The sequence below is a fragment of the Callorhinus ursinus genome, unplaced genomic scaffold (assembly GCF_003265705.2).
Source record: "Callorhinus ursinus isolate GAN/ISIS: 27379988/994484 unplaced genomic scaffold, GSC_fseal_2.0 scaffold49, whole genome shotgun sequence".
Taxonomy (NCBI): Eukaryota; Metazoa; Chordata; class Mammalia; order Carnivora; family Otariidae; genus Callorhinus; species Callorhinus ursinus.
The window spans coordinates 7,427,747-7,442,807 of record NW_027397111.1 but is presented as its reverse complement, the minus strand read 5'-3'; the positions used below and the strand labels follow the sequence as shown (position 1 = coordinate 7,442,807).

The window sequence follows — 15,061 nt, the reverse complement described above, 5'->3', positions numbered from 1 at the left end:
GACTTAGAGAACTCAGTGACTCCATCAAACATAATTACGTTCATATTATAGGAGTTCCCGAAGAGAGAGGAAAGGGGAGAGAAAATTTACTTGAAGAAACAATAGATGGAAACTTCCCTAATCTGGGGAAGGAAACAGCTATCCAGATCCAGGAGGCAAGGGGACCCCCCCAAAATTAAGAAAAGCAGGGCGCCTGGGTGGCTCAGTTGGTTAAGCGACTGCTTTCGGCTCAGGTCATGATCCTGTAGTCCTGGGATCGAGTCCTGCATCAGGCTCCCTGCTCAGCAGGGAGTCTGCTTCTCCCTCTGACCCTCCCCCCTCTCATGCTCTCTCTATCTCATTCTCTCTCTCAAATAAATAAATAAAATCTTTAAAAAAAATTAAGAAAAGCAGATCCACACCAAGACATCTTGTCATTAAAATGGCAAAATATAAAGAAAAAAATATTAAAAGGTGCAAGACAGAAGAGGACAATTACATACAAAGGAGACTCCATTAGGCCATCAGCAGATTTTTCAGCAGAAACTTTCCAAGCCAGAAAGGAGTGGCAAGATATAGTCAAAGTGCTGAGTGGGAAAAATCTGTAGCCAAGAAATACTCTATCCAGTAAGGCTAACATTCAAAATAGAAGGAAGAAATAAAGAGATTTGCAGACAAACAGTAATTAAATGAGTTCATGACCACTAAACCAGCCCTGCAAGAAATACTAAAGGGTCTCTGTGAGTGGAAGAGAAAAACCAAAAGTGACAGTATGAAAGTAGGAATCACAAAAGCGGTTAAAATGAGTATTTCTATAAAATACTGTTCAAGGAACTCACAAAATAAAAGGATGTAAAATATGACACCATATACTTACAACATGGGGAGGACAGAAGTAAAGAAGGTTCAAACCTGAATGACCCATCAACTTAATATAGACTGCTATATGCAGAAGAGGTTATATACAAACCTAATGGTAACCACAAGTCAAAAATCACTAATAAATATGCAAAGAATAAAGAGAAGGAAATCTAAATATATCATTAAAGAAAACTAGAAAACCATGAAACAAAGATAAGAAAGGATCAGAGAAAAATCTCCAGAAACAACAAAACCAGCAATAAAATGGCAATAAATAGATATTTATCAATAATTACTTTGAATGTAAATGGACTAAACACTCCAATCAAAAGACACAGGGTGACAGAATGGATAAAACAAGACGACCCATCTATATGCTGCCTACAGAGACTTACTTTATTTATTTATTTTAAAAGATTTATTTATTTGAGAGAGAGAGAGAGAGAATGAGTGCAAGCAAGGGAGGGGCAGAGAGAGAGGGAAAGACTCTCAAGCAGACTCTCCACAGAGTGCGGAGCCCGACATGGGGCTAGATCTCACAACCCTGAGACCATGACCTGAGCTGAAATCAAGAGTCAACGCTTAACCAACTGAGCCACCTAGGCATCCCTACAGAGATTCATTTTAGATCTAAAGACACCTGCAGACTGAAAGTGAGGGGGTAGAGAAACATTTATCATGCAAATGGGTGTCAAAAGAAAACCAAAGTAGCAATACTTATATCAGACAAACTAGACTTTAAAACAAAGACTGTAACAAGAGACAAAGAAGGGCACTATATAATAATAAAGGGGATAATCCAACAAGAAGATATAACAACTCTTGAGGTTGAAGGCTTATTATTGGTAACAAATTATCCTTTGTGAATAAACTTCTCTATAACATTAATAAAAGTGTCTTGATTAGTGTGGCTTTCATATATATATGTATACATATATATATTTTTTATGATTTTATTTATTTATTTGAGAGAGAGAGGAAAGGAGAGAACACATGAGCTGGGGGGAGGGGCAGAAGGAGAGGGAGAAGCAGACTCCCCACTGAACAGGAAGCCCGACTTGGGGGTCGATCCCAGGACCCTGGGATCATGACCTGAGCTGAAGGCAGATGCTTAACCGACTGAGCCACCCAGGTTCCCCGGCTTTCATGTATATTAATGTGGAAGGATGCTCTAAGACTGGCTGCAACAGAAGCAATAACAGAAAGAGGGTTCTGAAAAGGAAAAGAGGAGAGAATGAGGAATGAGCCCAGGAAAGTATGGACAGTTGATTAGAAAGCCTGACAGAGAAGGCCCTCATGTGAGGGAGGGGATTAAACTCACACATATCAAGGCCTGAACCCAGAGCTAAAGGGAAGAAGGGGAAACAGTTACCATAAATCACAGTGTCATTATGTAAGGGAGACTAAGAGGGTATGAGGGATTTAAATAAAAAAGGTTAGTCTCCTTCATTGTTGGCACATTCTTCAGTACAACAGTTTACTTTGTTTCCTCCTGTTTTGTTTAACTACTAGTGATTTTCATGCCTGTCTACCCTACAAGATAACCAAGTACTGGAGAGCAGAAACCATGTCTTATGCATCACTGCAACTCATTCAATGCCTAGTACCGAGTTTTACACAAAGGAGACACTCAGCAACTTTGTTGAAATACAATTTTCTCCCTGGTGGTTAATGTAACTTTACATTTATAAGTAACCATGTTCCTTCAAATCTTCAAACTCCATAGTTGCCTTATATTTCTAGTTTAAACAGTGAAGATAAACAAATATCAATAAAGAATGGTAATTCTAAAGTATTATAATAATTCAGTTTCTCAGAAGCAGAGGTTTTCCAGGACTAGAAGAAAAGGAGCAGCCACCCAAAACTGGAAAGAAACACGGGAAGAAGCAAGAAGAGGTTGTGCTGAGAGGGGAGAAGGAAGGAATGCTAAGTTGTCTGAAAGAACAAGAAAATGAAGGGAGGAAATAAAAGCAAGACATTATCTCTGTCCATTCTAAAATTCTGCTGTGCTGGAGGCATCTGCTGTAATAAGCACATTCATATCTTTCCCAGGCCAAATTTGGATTCAGCCCACTGTTGATGCCTGTCTTCACTCTCAAATGTTTTTCTGCTAATTTATTTTTAAGCTTAGTATTTTATTTTACAGAAAAAAAAAAGATGAAAAAAGACCCTTCATCACCACCCCCCACCATTTCTGCCAAAAATGTAATCCTTTGAGACCTGTTGTAGGAATGCAATGTATCCAGATCATGAAGTTTAAGAAAAACAAAATTATTTTCCTATTTTGTAGATTTTTAAGAACTTCTCTTGTCATTTACCAATAGGGGAGGAAAAAGGACTGATGAAATATCTATTTTTTATATTATTATAAGATTTTTCTTCCAATAACAATCTTAATAACATGAATGTGGGTTCATCTGGATTCCATTGGTTAGAATTATCTATAAGCTGTCATATCTATAGTAGGACAAGTAGGGTCCATATTAATGACTAAAGGGCAAAACCATTTAGTTATTCAAATAACTTCTAAATCATCAAAGTACAAAAGTGCATCTGTTGTGATTCTGAGTACTTGGTATGTTTTCTATTAGAAATATGTGGAAGTTAGAGATTTATATATAATGATATGGGACAATTATTTATTAACTGTAACATCCAATTAATCAGCATTTTCTGACTTTGTCCACTCTAAGCCAAAGCTTAATGAAGTATCCTTACTGGATATATGGATAACACTGGTTGGAGAAATGAGGGGACGGGAGTGATGTCAATTCAGTACCTCCAAGCAAAAAGATGAAAAGCCCCCAGAATTATGCTGTATAAATTGGGACTCACTTGGGGAATCTTACTATAGTTAAATAATATGAACTTTAGAGTCAGAACTGAGTTTGAGTCCTGGCTCTGCTACTTACTAAGGGGTATAGATTCCTTCATGTTAAAATGGAAATATTCATTGATTTGGATTAGGTGCTGCAAGTCAAATATAGCATCTTGTACTAGGTGGTAAGAATTAGGTGTCTTTATTATTGCTATCACTTTCCTCTGGACTTCTGTTCTTTATCATGTTCTATTTGATACATAGGCTTATAAAAGAAATACCAGGTTTGACACGAAAGAAGCAGTTAACAGGTTTTAGTTTGCTCATTTTGGGGGTTAGGGATTGGGAGGAGAAATAATTCTAGTATGGTGGCAGGAAGGTCATCACTCAGGAGGTGGCTCAGGAAATTCTGTGATTCTCTATGCTTTCATGCTCACTTCTGTTTCTCTGGTTAGGTAAAAGCTAGGTTTACACAAATGACTTTTTTCAGTAGTAATCAACAGATTTTCCTATCATACCACCCTGAATACATCTACCTGCCTTTGGCTTTTATATTTTGAAGTGGAAAAATACCTAGATCTCAAATTTATTTATAATCAGATAAGCGTATGTTCATTTAGACAGTATAAGCAAAAGTTACAATTTAGCAATAGAAAAATTAAAGAACCATAAAACTAGGTTCTACATCTCACATTTTTTCCTGATATATTTATTAAAAGAAAATTAGTTTAATTATACATTACATCTTGAATTAGATACAATTTGAAACAATACAAAAGGTGATTTAAGCACTTTGGGTATAGAGAATTCTTAATTAACAGTCCTAAAGAAATCTTCTAACAAAATGGGCAAACTTCAAATATATTTTACTCAGTGAGAGAAGCCAGACATAAAAGAACATATATTTTATGATTCCATTTATATGAAATGTCCAGAAAAGGCAAATTTACAGGGACAGAAAGTATATTTGTGGTTGCCTGGGAATGAGAAGTGACTGCAAATGGGCATGAGGTTTCTTTTTGGAGTGATGGAAATGTTCTAAGATTAGATAGTGTGATAGTTGTGCACATCTGTAAATATACTAAAAATTGCTAAAATGTACACTTAAAATGAGTAAATTTTAGGGTATATAAATTATACCTCAACAGACCTGTTAATAAGAATGGATCCTCTGTGTGTCTGGACACTAGAGAAGATTTTTTTTACATGTTTAATGAAATGAGAATTTTAAAGAGGAAATAAATCCAGTTCTATTGAGAATGAGAGGCTGAATGATGTCTTATGAAGTAAGACCTATCCTGAACAATAAATCATCCACAAAGAGCCACCCGGGTATGGGGGATCTTTGAATCTGGGAAGGGAATGCATCACTTCAGGGTGCTTGAATTTAAGATAAATAGGGTATTTCTATTTCTTCCCAGGGTACACATGAACTACAATGAGTACCAGGGGAGAAAGCTTCAGTTCTCCAGGGCGTCATTTTGAGCATCAGTAACCAATGCACCTCAAAGAAGTAAAAGAAGGGATCTGTCATATTTTGATAGATTCTAGGATACTCTTTAGATTACCTGGGTGATTAGGAACTACAACAGGGTGACCCTAAGAGATATGGATCATGGAGGAAAGGGCATTACACAATGGCTCATGATGAAGGGACCCATGGCCTTCACTGTTACCCAAGGGTATCCTATTTTTGGTTCTATTTCTGCTCTGACTATTGGGTTTTAGCTTACTCTTTAATTCTTTTTATTCCAAAAAAGTGACATTTACACAAGAACCCCTGCTTTAAACTTTGAGTATATATTTCAGTTCTTAATTTAACAAACATGATTTTTGAATAAAAAGGACCTAAGTAAGCAAAGGGTAACCCAAAGTTATTCAGTAACTGTGAAATGTTCCTCTATCAATAGCTGATTAATGAATATGAAAGGCCATTAGACAGTATGTTTCTTCAGGGTAAGGACCATGTGCTATTCACCTGCAACTCTGCAACAAACGTAAGCACAGGGCTTGCCATTCCTAATAACTGCTCAACTAAGAATGAAAGCATCGTATAAATGATAAGCATAGTATAAATGTAAATGATTACATCGTTTTCCACCATTAAACTAATCCTTAACAATTTTTAAAAAACATTTTATTTGAGAGAGAGAGCATGAGTGGGGGGTAGGGGCAAAGGGAGAAGCACAAACAGACTCCCTGCTGAACAGTAAGCATGATTAGGGGCTTGATCCCAGGACCCTGAAATCAGGACTGGAGCCAAAGGCAGATGCTTAGCCAACTGAGCCACACAGGTGCCCCAGTAATCCTTAACAATTTAAACCTGGCTGTTAAAACACCACCTTCAAGAAAGGCTTCATAAGTTAAAGCATGAGTTACATATAACTCATTAAAAGTAGAGAAAAGTGAGAGAACCGTAAGGGAAAAAAATCCCTCAAATTTGTGGTGGTTGTGGCATAAAAAATTCCCAAGAATCTAAGATACACAATGTTACAAATGAAACATCTTGGGATATTTTTACACAAAGGAAAATGCTAGAAGATGAACAGCACATTTCATCTGGATCAATGAAATATTCTGCACTTATGCTTATGGTAAATCCAGACACACACACAGGTATATCTTTTCATTAAGAAGAAAATATATATGCAGTCATTAAAAATAATTAGGCATTAGTCTTATATACCTAATTGGGTATATGGAAAGATCTCCAAGATATACAACTAAGTGAACAAAACAAGGTGAGAAAACAGTGTGAATGGTTTGATTAGTTTAAAAAAGTAATTTTATCTGTATTTTATCTGCTGGCAATAAGGAGTGACTTTTTTTTCCCAAGAGGTCAACTGTCAGAGGAAATGGGTAGAGGTGGGAAAGAAAACTTTTGTTCTGCATTTTATATGTTTCTGTAGTATTTGAATTTTCTAACCACACACATATATTTTATTCAAGGAAATGTCCATCCAGTTGATACAACTGTGGAACAGTTTGATTTCTTGTTTATTATTTATGGTATCAAAAAGACTAATATACGCTCCTAGTGGCCATGTCAGTGTTTCACTCATGTGGTTGTCCATGACGTTGCCTGGCATAGTAACTTTGTATATTGAGATGTTCAATAAACTTTTGATCCATTGAAAAAAAGAATAATAAATATTAAAAATATGTTCAAATAAGTTAAAATAAGACAAACAGCTGAGTGCATTCCCTGAAGCATGCTGAGCAAGGCCCAGGATTTTATATTGGCTGAACACTATGAGCATGGCTCATTTGCAATCTGTGGCCAGGATAATACAATTTACATAAAGAGAATTGTCCTGAATTATACACCGAAATAATTTCCCATAAGTTAGAAATTTAGAAAGTATCTAAGAATTGGTATGATCCACCCTTACCTCTCACCCTCCCTAACCCCACTGTGTCAGTTACCAATGCAATGTGTCTTTCCTCCAAACTGACCTTTCTTTGCCCTTTCTTGTGTTACTGGAGCGGGACATGTAAACGCTTCTCCTTTCGCAGCTGGCACAGTATTAAGTTTTGTCAGTATAAAGTGTTGAAGGGACACAGCAGTAGAAAGTGGTTTCTTTTCCTGGTTCTGGTCACCGCAAAGTGCTTGCCATTTATGGAGTTTCAGTGGTACTCCAGAAGGTGGCTTCCTGTCAAGTTTCACTGGCTCTCAACTGAGGGGGATTCCCAGCAAGTTTTGCCAGAACTCCAGGAGGTAGTTTCCTGCTTGCCAGCTCTGGTCTGTGGCACCTCAGTGAATTTCTATGCCATCCAGTGGCCAAATCAACACTGCTCCAGCAAGGTCTGAATCACAAGTCTTGTTGGGGAGGAGCCCTCTTCCAAATCTGTTCCTTTCTTGGAGACTCTGCCTAAGCCCAAAGGTGCTAGCTGCTCTCTGTTTCCGATATTCCTCTATTCTTCAGAATTATCTTTACTTCTTAGCAGTTAATCCCCTGTTACTACTTAATAACTTACTACATTTTTCCTGCTCATATTACTGGCATGGTTTCTGGCTCCTAATTCATGCCTGAATCAAGTCAAATCAAACCAAGCCAACAAGAATGAATTAAATTCATAAACCTACCCCTAAAACATAAGTTTGAATTATTGTTTGATAACACAGAGAAACAGTACAGCATTTAGCCCAACTTATTAACTTCTTAAAAACTCCCACAAAACTAAAACCAGTATGATGGTTTTGCACTGTGTAAAATAAGTTAAGCTAGGAAAACATTTCCCAGAATTTTCTTTCCTCTATGATTCTAGGGTTCAGGTTGGCCACAAGAGAAATTTCTCTTAAGATTTGGACAAAAATGAAGCAGCAGTCATAACACTCCGAAGGCAATATAGGATGCACTGCTACAGCTCATATGCTTTGTCACTGCCCTGCTGGCTCATGTCGATCGATACAGGGAAGGGACTGAGCTCACAGTTCCTCCAGTTCCTGCCGCATCTCCTTCAGCTTCTCCTAGCCCAGGGCCAGGTGCAAGTGTGGCTTACAGTGCTATGGCTAACAGTGCTGCTTCTTTTGCGGGTCATTTGCATTACTGAGGTTAGAATAAGTAAGAGATATACACAGATTCCAGTTTGTCCTTGTTCTTCACGGTGTCATGACCTACAGAGACTTCAGGCCCACAAGTAGAGCCTAATTCAAAGCCTTCCATAAACTTTCCCCCCAGTTTCTATAACAATATAAGGGCTGGTCCCTTATAATGTTATTTAATTATATCATTCATGGTGCTTCTGCTGTCATGATCAAACCCTCACTAATATACACTGTAAAATGGTGAAATGATTGTCCTTAAGAAAAAATCATAAGCAATGGGTCACTTAAGCAATTGAGTTTCTATTGTCAATTCTTATTTTCCTTATGTTTCTTCTTTCTTTCTTTTTTTTTTTTAACTAATTTATTTGACAGAGAGAGAGAGATACAGTGAGAGAGGGAACACAAGCAGGGGGAGTGGGAGAGGGAGAAGCAGGCTTCCCACAGAGCAGGGAGCCCGATGTGGGGCTCGATCCCAGGACCCTGGGGTCATGACCTGAGCCAAAGGCAGACGCTTAACGACTGAGCCACCCAGGCACCCCTGTTTCTTATTTATTTCTACATAATATTTAAGTTTAAAAAATCTTTTAGATGTTGAAAGTGGGAAAGATTTAAAATGCCATTTTCCTTAACAAATGCCAGGTGAGGGCCTATATGAAGGCGAGTTAGACAGTGGACTAAGTTTTCTAGCTGCTCTGAGATATAGAGACAAATTTCTTAGGTGCCTTAGGATGCAGGACAGCCTGGCCAATTTTTGTAAGTGTTCTCCATGCTAGCAGGGGAATGAGATGAAGGGATCAGGGAGTTCAGAGAAGGTTAGTATGCATGCATTGAAGGAAAAATGGAGTAGGCCTGGAGCTAGGGTTAAGCTGGGGAGGGACGACCAAAAATGATGCTCAAGCTCCAGTTAGTTGTCATTAGCTTCTAAACCTAAAATTCATTTGTTTGACATTTCTGAAATTTGTCCTGTTTCCTGAGCATGGTCAGTATGACTTGCCAGTTCTTAGAAGTGTGAATGTCATAAATTCCACTTTCTATTTTAAAAGAGGGAGGGAGGATAAGTAGGAAGAAAGAGGGATATGCAGTGACTTAGCAGAGAAAGAGCTTCTGATTATGGAGAACCTTTGGGTTAAGACCTTTAACTGTGGACAGACTATTTGAAGTAAAGTTAAAAAAAAACTGACCTTATCAAATAAATATTTATGAGACAATATCCTAGCCTCATGGAATTTATTTTCTGTGGTAGGGGAAAGTATGCAAATGTAAACAAACAAATATGTAATTTCAGGTGTTACAAAATGCTATAAAGAAAAATAAGACAAAAAAAGAAAAAGGAGGGATGCGATGGGTAGGGTTCTCTCTTAGGAGATGATTTAATATTATATATTAAGTTTTCTACACACAGTACAGTTGGCTCTTGAAAATGCGGGGGTTAGGGGCACTGACCCCCTGTGCAGTCAATAATCTGTATATAACTGTTACTCCCCCAAAACTTAGCTATTCATACCTTAGAGTTGACTGGACTCCTTACTGATAACATGAACAGTTGATTAACATATATTTTGTATGTTACATGTATCATATACTATATTTTTACAATAAACTAGAGAAAAATGCTATTGAGAAAATCATAAGAGAAAATACATTTGCAGTACAGTACTGGAAAAAAGCCACAAATAAGTGGACCTGTACAGTTCAAATCTGTGTTCAAGGGTCAGCTGTATGCAATAAATATTATAATAAACATAACCACAGATATATCTTATAAATACAAGGGGAAAAGATTCATGTATTTCCATGATAGATCAAACTGCATATATTTATATAAATCATAATGAGCTTATGTACAGACCAATGAAACTTACCCTGTAGAAAGCACTGGTCAAAGGGAGCAATGCTGCAGCAATGTTATATTCTTCTAAACTTGAACAATCCTTAAACAAAACAAAGAGAAATGAGCATAATTAGGACACTTACCAGAAATCACAAAAATATGGAAACAAAAATCTAGGATACACTGTTTACTGTCTTATGGGGTTTTTACTTTTATTCCAAATTGTCACTAATTCTTACTTAAGTAAATTTGAAAAAAAAAAACTGTCCTTGAAGCACATTATTTTAGAAATGAGATAAAAATACATTTGAGAAAAACTCTTTTAAAGTTTTTATTTAAATTCCAGTTAGTTAACATCCAGTGCAATATTAGTTTCAGGTGTACAATGTAGTGATTCACCACTTCTATACAATGCCAGGTGCTCATTACAGCAAGTGTACTGCTTAATCCCCATCACCTATTTCACCCATCTCCCCACCTACCTCCCCTCTGGTAACCATTCATTTGTTCTCTAAAGTTAAGTAAGAGTCTGTTTCTTGGTTTCTCTCCCTCTCTCTTTTCCTTTGTTTGTTTGCTTATTTTGTTTCTTCAATTCCACATGAATGAACTCATATGGTATTTGTTTTTCTCTGACTGACTTATTTCACTTAGCATAATACTGTCTAGCTCCATCCATGTTATTGCAAATGGCAAGATTTCATTCTTTTTTATGGCTGAGTAATATTCCAATGCATGTGTGCATGCGTGTGTATGTATGTACACACACACCCCCCAACTTCTTTTTTATCCATTCATCAGTCAATGGACACGGGTTCCTTCCATAGTTTGGTTATTAAAAATAATGCTGCTATAAACATCAGGTGCATGTATCCCTTTGAATTAGTATTTTTGTATTCTTTGGATAAATACCTAAGTAGTACAATTGCTGGATCATAGGGTAGTTCTATTTTTAACTTCCTGAGGAAACTCCATACTGTTTTCCAGAGTGGCTGCACCAGTTTGCATTCCCACCAACAGCGCAAGAGGTTCCCCTTTCTCCACATCCTTGCCAGCACCTGTTATTTCTGGGTTTTATATTTTAGCCCTTCTGACTGGTGTGAAGTGATTCTCATTGTAGTTTTGATTTGTATTTCCCTGATGATGAGTGAGGTTGAGCATCTTTTCATGTGGCTGTTGGCCATCTGTATGTCTTCTCTGGAGAAATGTCTGTTCATGTCTTTTGACCATTTTTTAATTGGTTTATTCATTTTTTTAGGGGTCGAGTTTGACAAGTTCTTTATATACTGTGGATACTTACCTTTTATCAGATATGCATTTGCAACTATCTTCTCCCATTCTGAAGGTTGCCTTTTAGTTTTGTTGATTGTTTCCTTCGCTGTGCAGAAGTGTTTTATTTTGATGAAGTCCCTCCCAATAGTTTGTTTTTGCTTTTGTTTCCCTTGCCTCCAGAGACATAACTAGTAAGAAGCCGCTACAGCCAATGTCAAAAAGGTTACTGCCTCTGCTGTCCTCTAGGACTTTTATGGTTTCAAGTCTCATATTTAGGTCTTTAATCCATTATTTTTGTGTATGGTGTAAGAGAGTGGTTCAGTTTCATTCTTCTCCATGTCACTGTCCAGTTTTCCCACCACCATTTGTGGAAGAGACTCTTTTTCCCATTGGATATTCTTTCCTGCTTTGTGGAAGATTAACTGACTACATACAGTTGTGGGTTCATTTCTGGGTTTTCTATTCTGTTCTATTGACCTAGGTGGCTATTTTTGTGCCAGTATCATACTGTCCTGATGACGACAGCTTTGTAATACAGCTTGAAGTTCGAAATTGTGATGCCTCCAGCTTTGCTTTTTTTCTTTTCTTTTTCAAGGCTGCTTTGGCTACTTGGGGTCTTTTGTGGTTCCATACAAATTTTAGGATTGTTTATTCTAGCTCTGCAAAAAATGCTGATGGTATTTTACAGGGACTGCAATTAAACGTGTAGATTGCTTTGGGTAGCATAGACACTTTAACAATATTTGTTCTTCCAATCCATGAGCATGAATGTCTTTCCATTTCTTTGTGTTCTCTTCAATTTGTTTCATCAATGCTCTATAGTCTTCAGAGTACTGATCTTTCACCTCTTTGGTTAGGTTTATTCCTATGTATCTTATTGTTTTTGGTGCATTTGTAAATGGGATTGATTCCTTAATTTCTTTTTCTGCTGCTTCATTATTGGTGTATAAAAATGCAACAGATTTCTACATTGATTTTGTGTCCTGTGACTTTACTGAATTTGTGTATCAGTTCTAGCAGTTTTTTTGGTGGAGTCTTTTGGGTTTTCTATATAGTGTATCATATCATCTGCAAATAGTGAAAGTTTTACTTCTTCCTTATCAGTGTGGATGCCTTTTATTTCTTTTTGTTGTCAATTAATGTAGCTAGGACTTCCAGTACTATGTTAAATAACATGGTGAGAGTGGACATCCCTCTCTTGTTCCTGACCATAGAGGAAAAGTGATCAGTTTTTCCCACTGAGGATCTGAACTGTGGGTTTTTCATATATGTCCTTCATTACATTGAGGTATGTTCCCTCTAAACCTACTTTGAGGGTTTTTATCATGAATGGATGATGGATTTTGTACTTTGTCAAATGCTTTTTCTCCATCTACTGAAATGATCATATGGTTCTTATCCCTTCTTTTATTAATGTGGTGTATCACATTGATTGTGAATACTGAACTGCCCTCGCAACCCAGGAATAAATCCTACTTGATCATGGTGAATGATTTCTTTAATGTATTGCTGGATTCAGCTTGCTAATATTTTACTGAGAATTTTTGCATCCAAGTTCATCAGGGATTGGCTTGTAGTTCTCTTTTTTAGTGGAGTATATATCTGGTTTTGGTATTAGGGTAATGCTGGCTTCATAGAATGAATTTGGAAGTTTTCCTTCCTTTTCTATGTTTTGGAATATTTGAGAAGAATAGGCATTAACTATTCTTTAAATATTTGGTAGAATTCACCACTGAAACCTCTGGCCCTGGACTTTAGTTTGTTGGGAGTTTTTTGATTATTGATCAAATTTCTTTGCTGGTTATCGGTCTGTTCACGTTTCCCATTTCTTCGTGTTTCAGTTTTGGTAGTTTATATGTTTGTAGGAATTATTTTCATACACTACTGGTGAGCAGCTACCTTTACTTTCCTGTTTTATAAAGATTGTGTTAAAAGCTGTGTAATTTATAAAAAAAAAAAAAACTTTTGGAGGGGGTTTTAGTGCATTTACTATATTTCACTGACTCTAAGATACACATTTTTTTTTTCACACTTTAACTTCTCCAAGACTGGAATCCATCTTATAACTAGCTGGAAATTTTTCTGTCTTAGTGTTGAATACAAAGGGTAATTTGTTATTGATCAGGCAAGAAATGTTACCAATGCCAAAACTCATTGAGTTTTGAAATGTTGGGGAATGGGATATCAGAAAATCTCAGTGGGAATGTAAAACAGCGGAGCTGCTAGGAAAACAGTATGGCATTTCCTCAAAAATTGAAAAATAGAATTACCATATGATCCAACTATATATCCCAAACAACAGTGACTTGAACAGATATTTATACATTCATGTTCACAGAGGCATTATTCACAATAGCCAAAAGATGAAAGCAACCCAATCCTTGGTTCTGCAAGGAAACATACCTAAAAGGTTTCCACAGGAATGGTAAGGGGAGTGTACTCAAACTTATACAAACACTAGTTTTACAGAGTATTGAAAGCTGTTATTTGTGGGGAGTTGGAAACTGGGAAAATGCTGGGTAAACAAAATTAAATCTGGTGCCCTTGTTTTTTTATTTTTTATTTTTAAAGATTTTAGTTATTTGAGAGAGAGAGAGAGAAAGAGAAGGTATGAGCGGGGGTGGGGTGGGCAAAGGGAGAAGCAGACTCCCCACTGAGCAAGGAGCCTGATGCGGGGCTCCATCCCAGGAACCTGGGATCATGACCTGAGCGAAAGGCCGACGCTTAACCGACTGAGCCACCCAGGTACCCTTCTTGTTTGTTTTTTAAAAAACTGTAGGACTTCTCAGGGTTTTTAAACTGGGACTGTATGGAGATAATTTGGTTGGCAGCATTTCCAAACTGAATTTGACTAAGAACATTTTTTAAGAAAGCAGTTGAAAATATATTTTGGAAAAATGATGATTCAATATCATCAAAAATCTGAGAGAATTCCAGCCAAAAGATCACTTTAAAACTTGTTATGGACTTTTATTTATTTATTTATTTATTTATTTAAAGATTTATTTGTTAGAGAGAGAGAGCAGGGCAAGGAGTGTTATGGACTTTTACTTCTTTCTTTTTTAAATTTAACTAACATAAAATATCCTATCACTTTCAGGGGTATCATAGTAATTCAATATTTTTCTACATTACCAAATGATTCCTATGATGAGGCTAGTTAGTATCACCAAAGAAGTTATTATAATATTGACTAAATTCCTCATGATGTATATTATATTCCCATGACTTATTTTATAACTGGATGTTGATATATCTCTTAATCCCCCCCTTCACCTATTTTGCCTACAAGCCAACCAATCTCCCCTCTAGTAACCAACAATTTGTTTCCTGTATCTGAGTCTGTTTCTGTTTTGTTTATTCATTGGTACTGTTTTTTAAATTCTACATATAAGTGAAATCATACAATATTTGTCTTTCTCTGCCTGATTTATTTCACTTAGCATAATACGCTCTAGGTCCATCCTTGTCACAAATGGCAAAATTTCATTCTTTTCTCTTTCTCACACACACTACATCTTCTTTATCTGTTAATCTACTGAGGGACACTTAGGCTGCTTCCATATCCTGGCTATTGTAAATAATGCTGCTATGAACAGAGGAGTGCATATATCTCTTCAGATTGGTGTTTTCGCTTTCTTTGGATAAATATCCAGCAGCAAAACTGCTGGCTCATATGGTAGTTCTATTTTTAATTTTTTCAGGAACCTCCATACTGTTTTCCATAATGGTTCCATTTCCCACTAACAGTGTA

At 36.8% G+C, this 15,061-nt stretch overlaps 1 protein-coding gene across 3 annotated transcripts in view; it reads right to left on the bottom strand.

Moving 5' to 3' along the window:
* Positions 1–15,061, bottom strand: part of SBF2 (SET binding factor 2) — a 467,005-nt gene that overhangs the window by 96,351 nt on the left and 355,593 nt on the right. For all 3 annotated transcript variants that reach the window (XM_025848643.2, XM_025848644.2, XM_073882924.1), the window contains exon 17: positions 10,070–10,138. In XM_025848643.2, coding sequence (XP_025704428.1) covers positions 10,070–10,138 — 69 coding nt within the window. The remainder of the gene's footprint in view (positions 1–10,069; positions 10,139–15,061) is intronic.